This window comes from Phyllobates terribilis, unplaced genomic scaffold (genome assembly GCF_046119375.1).
Source record: "Phyllobates terribilis strain yellow unplaced genomic scaffold, ASM4611937v1 Scaffold_3__8_contigs__length_932513732, whole genome shotgun sequence".
NCBI lineage: Eukaryota > Metazoa > Chordata > Amphibia > Anura > Dendrobatidae > Phyllobates > Phyllobates terribilis.
This window is the reverse complement of record NW_027362763.1, coordinates 136,482,215-136,495,159: the sequence shown is the minus strand read 5'-3', so window position 1 is coordinate 136,495,159 and position 12,945 is coordinate 136,482,215. Positions and strand designations below refer to the sequence as shown.

The 12,945-nt window shown below is 45.0% G+C and overlaps 1 protein-coding gene across 5 annotated transcripts in view; it reads left to right on the top strand.

Annotated features, from left to right (window-relative positions):
- Positions 1-12,945, top strand: part of LPIN1 (lipin 1) — a 119,851-nt gene that overhangs the window by 49,734 nt on the left and 57,172 nt on the right. For all 5 annotated transcript variants that reach the window (XM_073674146.1, XM_073674145.1, XM_073674143.1 and 2 more), the window contains 4 exons: positions 3,566-3,695; positions 6,544-6,850; positions 10,641-10,734; positions 11,765-11,955. In XM_073674146.1, the coding sequence (XP_073530247.1) occupies positions 3,566-3,695; positions 6,544-6,850; positions 10,641-10,734; positions 11,765-11,955 (722 nt within the window). The remainder of the gene's footprint in view (positions 1-3,565; positions 3,696-6,543; positions 6,851-10,640; positions 10,735-11,764; positions 11,956-12,945) is intronic.

The window sequence follows — 12,945 nt, the reverse complement described above, 5'->3', positions numbered from 1 at the left end:
GAGTCACTGTCCTTCTTGACCAGCCACAGAAATACACATACACTTATAAGTCAACAGAAGCACAATAGTGTATTTCTCTTGGCTTAACAAATCTAATCGTCTGGCTGATTAAGATTATAAGCTGTATCATCACATATGGATTTAGATGATCTGCTCTCTTTGACCTGTCTGGTTTAGCAAATACTTGGATTTCATGTGTAATAACAATTCTAAAGCACCTTTTCTTAGAATTATACATTCCTCTGCTGTTCCTCCTGGAGTATGCATAAATCCAGAACTAGGCGTTACCATTCCCTTTGTCGTTTTTCCTTGTCCTCACGCACTCTGGTCGTGTCCAATCATTACTAAAAGAAGTAGACTGCCCCCCCTCTTATTGAGAAGGGGAATTTATTCATACATTTCCAGGAGGAGTAATGGAGGAACATCACTAAAATGGACATGTCAGATGTGGAGTTTAACAGCTATGCAACACTTGAAGATATTGTGATGTTCTTAACGCCACGTTTCCAGCCCATAAATACCAATGTACACCCACATTATCGATGCGTCATACGGCCGGGCTGACTGATCTCGGCAGCTCCATCCTATGACATGGATGAAGAGACACATTGTCTTTTTACTTGAGCAGATCTGTTTCTCCGTCTCGATGTAATGTACAAGATGAGAACATGTACTGCGCGCAGGAACTCATCGAAAACCCATTAATGAATGAGATTCTGTCTTCTTCCTGGAAAAATAACGGCGGCGGACGCCATCCCCATGATTCATCGAGAATTCCGAGCACATTCTCCAAGATAAATCAGCCTGGGATTGAATTACTGAGGGTCACTACATCTATCAAAGCCTCTGTGAATGGCTTACAGGGAGATTTACTCTGCACTACTATAGAGATTAATATCACATACCCTACAGATCTATCAATGGCCGCGTCCCATCCCAGGCACCGAGGCCAGAAGTAATGGAACCGCAGCTCTGGAGGAAAACAACACTGCACACTGTAATTGCCTTCAGAGAAAGAGGTTGTGGAGCCTCTCATTAGATTATGTTCTATCTTTCCCATATCTATCCCATATCTATCTATATACAAAAAAAAATAGCAACAGCACCAGCAATATCTTTTTGGGTGCAAAGCCCCCTAAGCAAGCACCAAGCTCTGTATATAGTCTAAAGAAAATGGAGGCAGCACGCCATTTCAAAAAGTGAAAAAAATACTTTTTAATGGCCCATATTAGCAACATTTCGGCTCTAGGTGTGAACCTTTCTCAAGCATCAAGAAAGTGAACATAGTGAAGCTTATATAGCAAATAGATCCTGATTAAGTGAAAACAGTAATCCTATAAATAAGAGCGCATCACAATACAAGCATATGATATACATAAAGTGCATGATGAATCAAGTACAGTCCAGTGCAATAGAGTGCATATTAGTGCTAGCGACATCACAGAAACATATAGAATATGTCTAAATATTTAATTAATTCATAGAATATCAGCTGTATGCGATTGATCTTAAGATGACTCGTCCCATATAGTTTATAAAGAAGGGTCGATATCGACAACCTGCTGTGCAACGTGCACATGTCAAAAAAACAAGGGAGTGGGCGCTAACCCTGCGCGCAAGCGCAGAAATCTCATGAGGGTTTCAAGCGCCATCTTAGTGAAGGAGAAACTTAACATCAACTGCACATGCGCCAATATACGCAGACGACTTCGTGCTGTTCAACCACCATCTCAGGTGCAGGATCGAAGGATTTAAACAGATGCTCTTTTAAAATAACAAATAATGAATAAAAAGTAGAAGAACATGTTCATTATTGTTTTTTCTGATTTGATTATAGAATGGATTGAATGTGTTTTATGGCATGGGGCTTAATATGAATATATTGCCATAAAACACATTCAATCCATTCTATAATCAATCAGAAAAAACAATAAAGAACATGTTCTTCTACTTTTTATTCATTGATTCAGGATTGTGCTCAGTAAACCACATACACTGTCAGGTGGGTGCTGTTATACTGATTAAACTGATGCCTTGGTTGATGAAATCCATCCTGTGGTTGTTGTGTAATCTTTACTTTCAGTTTGGAGATAATGATCTGCTCGTGCTTTGGGGCGGCCTGTGGGGGCGCTCTATCTGGTGCGCTTCTTACATATTCACCTGTATTCTCTTGTGACAGCTCACTGTGCCTTCACTGACCTGCCTCCTATTTTACCTAGCTCCACACTACCAGATGCTCTATGTAAAATAGCAGGCAGGTCAGTGAAGGCACAGTGAGCTGTCATAAGAGCATACGGATGAATATGTAAGCAGAGCACCAGATAGAGCGCCTCCCACAGGCCACCCTGAAGCACGAGCATATCATTATCTCCAAACTGAAAGTAAAGATTACATAAGAACCACAGGATGGATTTCATGAACCAAGGTATCAATCAGTGTAATGTTGCCCACATGACAGTGTATGTGGTTTACTGAGCACAATCCTGCTGACAGGTGCGCTTTAAGATCAGTCGCATACAGCTGATATTCTATGAATTAATTAAATATTTATACATATTCTATATGTTTCTGTGATGTCTCTAGCACTTATATGCACTCTATTGCACTGGACTGTACTTGATTCATCATGCACTTTATGTATATTATATGCTTATATTGTGATACGCTCTTATTTATAGGATTACTGTTTTCACTTAATCAGGATCTATTTGCTATATAAGGTTCACTATGTTCACTTTGTTGATGCTTGAGAAAGGCTCACACCTAGAGCCGAATCGTTGCTAATATGGCCCATTAAAAAGTTTTATTTTTTACTTTTTGAAATGGTATGCTGCCTCCATTTTCTTTGGACTATGTACAGAGCGTGGTGCTTTCTTGGGGGGCTTTGATCTATCTATCTAAGATTGCGGAATACAAAATTTCATTAAAGGGGTTGTTTACTTGTTTGATAATGATCACATGACCAGATCGGTGCGATCACTGGCGGACACAGATAGTAGAGGCCCCTGTACAGTAACAGTATATTGGCCCTTTACAGTCCAATAGCTCATTGTAATGCACAACGTCATCTGCATTGGTGGTGGACATGAGCTCCTTACCTCCTGGGCGACTGCACCAATGCTATGTCCGCCTCTGGTGTGGGTCCTACCCCCTATACCACCACTTTATCACCTCCACCAGGGACCGGACGTAGGTGGTGCCCTGCGCTGTCCTGTTCCATTCACCATTTACATCCGTCTGCTGGTGGAGATGATACTTACTCAGCAGTTCCGTACACTATAGGGGCAGCTACGGGGTCGTGCGGCTCTTTTCGTATTGAAGAGAATATTGATTTTACTCGTGTATATAGCGCCATAATGTTCCACAGCTCTGTACAGAGAATAGGAGGTGATGTGGTGTACAGTAGATGACCTGTCCTGATCTTTGCTTATCAGTGCAATAGTAGTAGTGAAATCTACATGATGACTGTTATGCCAATTCTGTGCACTTGTTTAATTGTTCTGGACTCCTTAAATTGCTGCAATATTTGTATTATTTCACTTTTCCACTGTTTTTTTTTTTTCAGTCCGCCAAGTTCCCGTTCTGCAACTCCCAAAAGTGACTCTGAATTAGTCAGCAAATCTCTGGAGAGAGGAATGGCCCCCAGTGAGCTCCCGATGCACTGGGCTTGGGGAGAGTTACCTCAGGCTACTAAGGTAAAGCGGTCACGTCTATAGAAGGATACTCATATACGCTATTTCATATACGCACAGCCAGGGGGCACCAGACACCAGGGCACGACTGAGATTCCATCCGTAGCGTGGATGAAAAACCCAAGGAAAATACAAGCTCCGTTCACATATTCCAAAGGACTCTTCTGAGGCGTCAGCATATAGAGGTGAAGAAGGGGATCCATACTGTAAAGCCAAATACAGGATATTCGATGAGGTTAATTCCCCTGTGAAAACATAAGTTCAGACAAAGTATAATCTTGTGTCAAATCCCCCTTAATTCAGTGACTAAATTACACAACTAGTGTATAATAAGTGCCACAATTACTAGAGGTTCATCTCCTGCTCCGCTCTTCTGTCCACACGATGGCCACTAGTGGAGGAGCAGGTGTCCAGACTTGTCCATCAGTCTCCTCCAAATTAAAAATTGGTTTCTCAAGTGCAGTGAGTCTTTCGGTTGGAGGTGTCTTGTACATACAGCCCCATTTTCTAAATAGGTGACAGGGTTTTAGGTGCAGAAACTTTGCCATCGGTGCCGAACCAAAGGAATATATGGACAATCAGATCCTGTAAAATTTCTGGGCCAAACCGATCCACTGAGTTATTTCTAATGCAGAGTCTGGAGGAGCGGAGGGAGGACACATGGATTCAAAGATCTCCAAAGAGAAATTCCTGTGTGTCTTGTTTCGTCCCCTTGGGAATACGTTTTGTCTTGAATGTTCCACTTCTTGGAAGGCTTTCTACCAGATTTTGGAGGTGTCTGTGGGAATTGTTGCCCAATCATCCAGAAGAACATTTGTGAGGTCAGAGTCTTGATTTTGAGGCTCATAATCTCCTTTCTAATTCATCTCAGAGGTGTTGTATGGGGTTAAGGCTGGGGCTCTGGTATGGAAGAACTTGACTGGCCGTACAAACTCCATAATCCATGTCTTTATGGACCTTGCTTTGTGCGTTGGGGAGCTGAAAAGGGCCTTCCCCAAATTGTTCCAAGATAGAAGTGTCCAAAATGTCTTTATGGTGAAGCATTAAAGGGAACCTGACAGCTGACACATGCCGCCCAAACCACAGGCAGTATGTATAGTACCAGTCCCTGACTGCACAAAGTGTTTCATGGAAAAATATACTTTAAAAGCCACCGAGGAACAAGACTATGTGGAAGGCTAGACGAAAAGCCATGTCCCCAGTGGCTTCTTCCCGCCTACTCCTCTTAAGTGAAAGATATAGAGATGTCAATCATTGGCAGCGAGTGAGGAGAAGCAGCCAATGTCAAATACATGCTGCCTGCTCCACAGTCAGCATGCATCAGCTGTCAGATTCCCTTTAAGATTTCCCATCACTGAAACTAAAGGGCTGAGGCTGACCTCTAAAAAAAACATCCCTTCTGCACCAAATTTCACACCTGGCGTCAGGCATTCACCAAACCCAGATACATCCATCAGACGTCAGATAGAGTAGTGTGATCCGTCACTGCACAGAACACGGTTCCTCCAGAGTCCAGTGGTGGCTGTTTTACTCCACTCCATCCAACGTTCAGCATTGTGCTTGATGATGTAAGGCTGCATGCAGCTGCTCGGCCATGAAGCTCCTGGTGGGGGCGCAGGGTTTGTGCTGATATCAGAGGAGGTCTGGACTCTGCAGTTATGAAATCAGCAGAGCATTGGTGACTTTCCTGCCCTCAGCACTTGGTTCCCCGCTTTGTAACGTTACGGGGTCTCCACTTTGTGGCTGAGTTGCTGCGGTTCTTTCCACTTCTCAATAATATCACTCACAGGTGATGGGGGAAGAAATGTCATGAACGGACTTGTTACACCGGTGGCTCCTACTACAGGACCGTGCTGGTATCAGTGAGCTCTGCACCACCAGACATTGTGTCACATGTTGGTAAAGGCAGACGGCATGGCGGGGGGCCGGGTGTTATACACCAAGGGTGGGAGGGCCGAAGGTTATACACTGGGGGTTGAGGGGCTGGATGTGATACACAGTGGGGGGCGACGGGCCGGAGGTTATATACCGTGGTCGTGAGGGGCCAAATGTTATACACCAGGGGGTGGTGAGGGGCCGGATGTTTTACACCAGGGGGTGGTGAGGGGCCGGATGTTTTACACCAGGGGGTGGTGAGGGACTGGATGTTATACACCCTGGAGTGGTGAGAGGTCGAATGTTATATACCAGGGGGCAAAAGGCAGATGTTATACACCAGTGGGTGAGGGGTGGATGTTATACACTAGGGGGTAAGGGGCTGGATGTTATACACCCTGGAGTGGTGAGAGGTCGAATGTTATACACCAGGGGCGGATGTTTTACACCGTGGGGTGGTGAGGGGCCGTATGTTATACACCGTGGGGTGGTGAGGGGCTGTATGTTATACACCACGGGGTGGTGAGGGGCCGGATGTTATACACCGTGGGGTGGTGAGGGGCCGGATGTTATACACCAGGGGATGAGGGGCGGATGTTATAAACCGGGGGGAGGCGAGGGGCCGGATGTTATACACCAGGGGAGGTGAGGGGCCGGATGTTATACACCAGGGGAGGTGAGGGGCGGATGTTATAAACCGGGGGGAGGCGAGGGGCCGGATGTTATACACCAGGGGAGGTGAGGGGCCGGATGTTATACGGCGCGGAAGGCGAGGGGCCGGATGTTATACACTATGGGGTGAGGGGCTGGATTTTATACAACGGGAATAATGAGACTTAATGAAAAACATAAATTCAATGATTAAGAGGTGTCCATATACTTCTGTCCATGTAGTGCATCTGTCTGTCTGTCTATATACATATAACTTGCATACTTTCTCCTTTTTAATGATAGTGTGATGTTATTTTTCCCCCAGTCTCCACATAAAGTGAAAGAACAAAGTGTGGTGACCATAAGCCCTTCAGAGAGCACACATTTCCGAATCATCCAGAACACAACTGAGGAAGAGAAGGTCCCTCCGTCAGAGGTCATAGGGGAGCAGCCAACACCACTGATTGCAGAAGAAGTTGGTCCTGAATGTGACACTCCAAAAATGAGCGAACCTGATATTGAGTCTTTGGGAGCTGCAGCCCCTGCGCTCCCCACATGTGAAGATGTGATCCCTACATCATCACCTATTACTCCACCAGCCAGCAAGACCGACTCTCCTTCCAAGAAGAAAGGTACGTCCACTCTGGTCACAATACATTTTATTTTATGGATGGCTTATAGTTCCTCCGGGCGCTCCTGGGTACAGTAGTGCTGAATTTATTAAAGAATCATTTGGGGCTTTTGATTTGCTTGCAGTCCTATGTAATTCCTAAGATTACAAATTGTACTGTCAAAGTGAAATGTCCCATAACACCAAAATAAGCCTGGAATTCAGCTGTTTGTGCATGTACCCTGCTGATTGCGGAGCTGCAGTGTAAAGCAAGGGTACACAACACAGCAGGCACTGACACAAATTAGGGCAGAGGTGGATTTGAGACTACACTAAAACCTGTAAAAACCTGACTACCCTCATCACCAACAACAAGTTAAACCTGCATTTGGTAATACGAATCAGGAATTGTCCTGATTGTAATGCTTTGTAACTTGACATTCACTTATTTTCAGTGGTAGTTTGATGTATTCAGCATTCGGCCAGCACTATACGTACTGGAAGTTTCCAGCATGTATTGCTTCTGATTTTGTTCATTGGCTTCTTGAACTGGAACCATGTCTGTTATGCCTACATGTGTCATAGTTTTTAGTTTGAAAGAAGACACAAGTTTATCATGTTTAACCTATAACTTATCATGCTGGTCGAAAAGAAGAGAAAACCCCCATGAGGCAGATGCTAATTGCACCATCTAAGTGGAAAAAGTCCTCCCCGACTCCACATATGGCAATCAGACTAGTTCGCTGGATCAACGTCCCATATAACTTGACAAGACAGGTTCAGAGGAGCCGAGAGGCCAAAACTCGCCTCTATTTTGCTCTGAGTGACCGAGATCCACCGCCACGCTTTGCTCTGAGCGACCGCCGAGGGCTGCCCCCCCCGCGCTTTGCTCTGAGCGACCGCCGAGGGCCGCCCCCCGCGCTTTGCTCTGAGCGACCGCCGAGGGCCGCCCCCCGCGCTTTGCTCTGAGCGACCGCCGAGGGCCGCCCCCCGCGCTTTGCTCTGAGCGACCGCCGAGGGCCGCCCCCCGCGCTTTGCTCTGAGCGACCGCCGAGGGCCGCCCCCCGCGCTTTGCTCTGAGCGACCGCCGAGGGCCGCCCCCCGCGCTTTGCTCTGAGCGACCGCCGAGAGCCGCCCCCCGCGCTTTGCTCTGAGCGACCGCTGAGGGCCGCCCCCCGCTCTTTGCTCTGCTGTTACAGATTATTTATTCTCCAGCACGTTAAGATGATTTTATTTTCAGAGTGGGACAACATCAGCTTTAGATAATGTTATAAATTTGCAAATCATGTTATCTATAAACGTCAGCCGCCCGGTGAGATTATACCGTGTAGTTGGATCATAGCTCTGCCGTCGTGGACTTGACAGAAGAGCCCCCTCGGGGTCCTACTCTTGAAGGAACCCTTTTGTATATCTGTAGAGATCCGTTCTGTTGATTGCTGAATGTCTGGGTTCAGGAAATATGCAATCACTGAAAACCAAAGCGTTATGCAAATGTCAGCTCCTGGAACAATCTAATTGTATTCTAGAGACAGCAATGCAAATGATAGAACAAGTAAACACTTCGGATGTGCCAAGTGATGGGAAGTATTCATGCATGGCTAATGCCGGCTGCTGGAGTCTCTCCTGGCTGATATTACTAAACCTCACTGCTGTTTGCGTTGATCACGTCCAAGTCGTTTCAGCTGCGCCCGTCGTGTTCCCGGATTATTCTCTGTCGCTGTGCGCTGGTTGCTTCTAGTCCTATCTACACACTCCAGTCCGCGGCTCTCTGGGGGGTTCCAGCTGCACTGCTGTGATAGACGGCGAGCGTTATGCAAAGTTTAGGGATAGTTGAAATCTCCTGTCGTCCTGCGGTAAATATTAGTACAAGCTGTCCTCTAATACCGGTGCGGGAAATAAGTGGAGACATGGCATATTGTCACCTTCCAGAAAAGTTTTTCTATAACCTACATTAGCAGTAAAAATCCAAATTATTTTTAAAGGGGTATTCCCATCTCCAATACCCTATCACAATATGCAATAATAATAATAGCAAATACCTCCAATTAGAAATGTAGTTTAGTTCTTCTGATTTGCTATGTCTCCTTCCTCATGTGCAGGCATTGCAGGACCTTAGGTATCCATGGTTACGACCACTGATATAGAGACAGACAGCTAGTTGCTCGTGGTCGTAACCATGGATACCTAAGGTCCTGCAATGCTCTGCACATGAGGAAGGAGACATAGCTAATCAGAAGAACTATACTACATTTCTAATTGGAGTTATTTGCTAATATTATTATTACACCTACTACATATTGGGATAGGATCTTAGAGATGGGAATATCCCTTTAACTTTCTCTCCCTGGGTTCATCACTGAGCTCCACTGCTCCTGTGTCATTGTCTGCAGTGCTGACATGACATCAATAGCGCTGCAGCCAATCTGTGGGGCTTGTGTCGACAGAGCGACTGAGCTCAGTTATTGGCTGCAACGTGTCGTCAGCACTGCAGACAATAACAGAGATGGGGGAAGCGGTGGAGACTCAGTAATGGACCGGGGAAGGGTGAGAAAAGTAAGTTTGGCTTTTTTACTACTAAAGGAGCTTTACACAATTTTTTTTTTCTTAAAGGGAACTGCCCTCTTCAATGGTTTTATGATGCGGACTATGGTCAGCCAAGCTTGGTTTACATGGCAGCAACGTAAACTACGTGGAGTCTTTATTTCCAAATTGGGCTCGGAGTAGCACAGCGCGGTGGCTCAGTATAGTGGCGGCTTGTAGGGCCGGTTGCTGTGGGTGCAACATTTTAAAAGGGGGAGAAAAAAATGACAGTAGCAGCGACATTGCTGGTGTCGGAGATTCAGAGCAGTGCTCATATCCCAGACTTCTGGTCGGGTGTCATAGAACTGTATTGGCGTCAATATGGCTGTGATACAGCTGGATCTGGTTGTGGAGCAGAGAGCCAAAGGCACAAGGTGGCATTATCACTTTTAGAGGGGGCACTAAGGGGGGCATTGTTACTATTTTAACGTGACATTAATATATTCTAAATTGTGCATTCTTTGTCTTTTAGGGGGCACTCAAGGAGCAATATTAATGGGTTATGGGTAGAGATGAGCGAACCTTGAACTTTAAACGTTCAGGGTTCGTACCGAACAGTTAACGTCAGAACACGGACTTCTCCCAGAAGTTCGTTGCAAAGTTCTGGGGGAATTCTGTTGCAGAGAGAGTTTTTTTCCAGATTCAGTTTGGGTCCGATTGTTTTCAATGGGGCTCTGGTTCTGGTTCAAGTTCGGTTACAGATATGGTACCATAACCCGAACTTCCATGGGTCCACTCATCCCTAGTTATGGGGATCAGTACTTGCTCCCTCCGGGCACTGGCAGACCAGGCTACGTCACTGACTCAGCCACACTATGTAGTATAGTCTTCCCTGTCTGTGTGGTGGTCTGTCCCCCTACGTGGCCACTGATGGAGGCGCATGTAGCCAAACCCAAACATCATTTACTTCCATCGACAACACTGCTTTCGTTGCTGTGCATGTGCCAGTTTTTCATTGTGTTTTTTTTTCTCCCTTGTGACCGTGCAAACTCTGCTCTACCATATTGGCTTCACTCACATGCTGCAGTATACCAGGTCCAGTGCTGATTCTGAAGACCATTCCTTGCAAATTTGTAAATTGGGTTTAGTCCCTTATGAAACGACAATATACGATGCAAAAAAAAAAAAAAAAAAAAGTGTGTGTGTAATATATATATATATATATATATATATAAAATAATATTACAGCAGCTGGAGTAGTGATCTTCTTATTTCCCATCTTGTGTTTGCAGATAAGAGAAGCCGACATCTCGGGACTGATGGTGTTTATTTAGATGATATCAACTGCATGGATCCGGAGATTGCGGCTTTATATTTTCCTAAAAGGTTTGTAGTTTTATCTTTATTACATTATATTTTGCTTTATATAATGTCCGGGGCGGTTTATCCTCATTGGAGGTAACTTTGTATCTTGTAGCCAACAATAATATTCACATCCCGCCGATTTCCTGGGTTTTTTCTAATCAAATATTTATGGAAAACCCATTGGAAAAGCCATAATTGTCTGCTGCTGGTCCCACCTCTGGGCCTCGTTTAGTGCCGATTTTTAGAGGCGGCTTCATATACTACGTTCACTTTCATTGGCGTTTAAAGCGTTGTTTGCCTTTCGGGGATTTTTTTTTAGTTTTTTTAGTTAAATTAATTTATTAAAGGCTAAAAATCATTTTTGCAATTGGGCTTCATTAAAAATGTTGCACCATTTTGGCTTGTGCAGTCTCTAAGTTTCTTTGGACATTTATCTTTGATGTGGTCTGTGGTCAGAGAGAAGCTAAAAAAAGACAGAAAAAGGGGCTACAAACTCCCCGTCACACTATAGTAGTGGGTTGACTGATGGATTCTCAGTTAACTCATTCTACAGCCATCAATAGACAGTGCAACACGGAGGCTATAGAAGGCAAGCAGTGCAAAATTTTTAATGAAACCCATTTGCAAAAATGATTTTTAGCCCCAATTCCATGTACTTAAGTAAAGGGAAAAAAAAAGTAGTCCCCACAGTTGGACAGCTCTATGTGCTCACACCATGAGCAGAGTATTCTTTGGAATTGTTCTTGCCCCCTTTTTGCAAGCAGTGCACTTTAAAGGGGTAGTAACATGGTTTGCTAACAGAAGGTGCGCCACCGTTGCCTATAGGCTATGTGTGGTATTACAGCTTGCCCCATTCACTTGAAATGAGGCAGCCATATTTTTATATTTTCATCCTACTTGTACCTACTATAGGGCATCGGACCCCTTAGCTTTCGGGGACTTTGCATGTATGGGTAACCTTCCTCATACCTGTCCTGGTGTATTGGCGCTCCACATTACATGTGTCATGGTCTTCTGTAGTCTTATTGGTTGTATAATTGCTCTGTTTCAGTGGGGACTCGGCCACCGCTGTGAAGGGCACAGGAGAGAACGGGGTCCGCTCTGCTAACCAGTCCCCCCAGTCTGTAGGAAGCTCAGGGGCTGACAGTGGCGTAGAAAGTATCTCTGATGGTTTGCGGGATCTACCGTCCATCGCTATATCGCTCTGTGGAGGCCTCAATGACAACAAGGAGCTTACAAAAGGTACAATACTCAACGCCTCCAAATGTAATGGTGAAATGTTGGGAAAGGCTGGCTAAGATCTTAAAGGGGGTTCCATATATCTCCTATTAATAGGGCCCTGCAGTGCCTTGTTCTCACAATCACTGGAGGTCCCATTGGTCAGACCCCTAGAGATCAGCACATTTTCCCCTATCGTATGGATAGGGAGTAAATTGCGATTTATTTTTTTTTGGGGAAAACCCTATTAAATGTATATAGGGGCATCCCGACCCTTCCCTGTTGGCAGATGTCGGGGAGAGAAGGATCGGGCTATTGTATTTCAACATGCTCAATCATTTTGTTTCGCAGGAAGGGTGATGTGTTTGCTATCAGTTAATTCTCCTGTCCCTATTTAGAACCCTGCAAGGCCGAGGAGGTATATTATTTGGGAGACTTTTTTCGGCTGACAGCTATGAAATATGTATGGCCAGATTTAATCATGCTACTTGGTAGTTTACAAGTTTTCCAACAATTAGGCTTTTGTTTTATCATGCCCTGCGCATTTACACAATGCATAAAAAAAGTATTGATTTTTAAAGGGAATCTATCAGCAGGTTTTACTATGTAATCTGTCAGCAGTATGATGTAGAGGCAGAGACCCTGATTCCAGCGATGCATCACTTAGTTTACTGGGTGCAGAAGATGTGATATAATCACAGTTTTCTCTGCTGCAGATCAAGCAGAACTCAGAATGCTGAGCTGTGTATAACCCCGCCCACACCCCTGATTGGCCGCTTTCTGTGTATTTATTGACAGAAAGCTGCTAATCAGTGAGGGAGGCGGGGTTGGACTAGGAGGCACGAGATACCTAGTCCTGAAGTGATAATCTCCTGCTGATAAAACACTGATTTTATTGAAACAATAAAACAGTGTCCAGTAAGTGACACATCGCTGGAGACAGGATCGCAGCCCCCTACATCATCCTGCTCTCCGATTACATAGCAAAAATCTGCTGACAGATTCCCTTTTAAG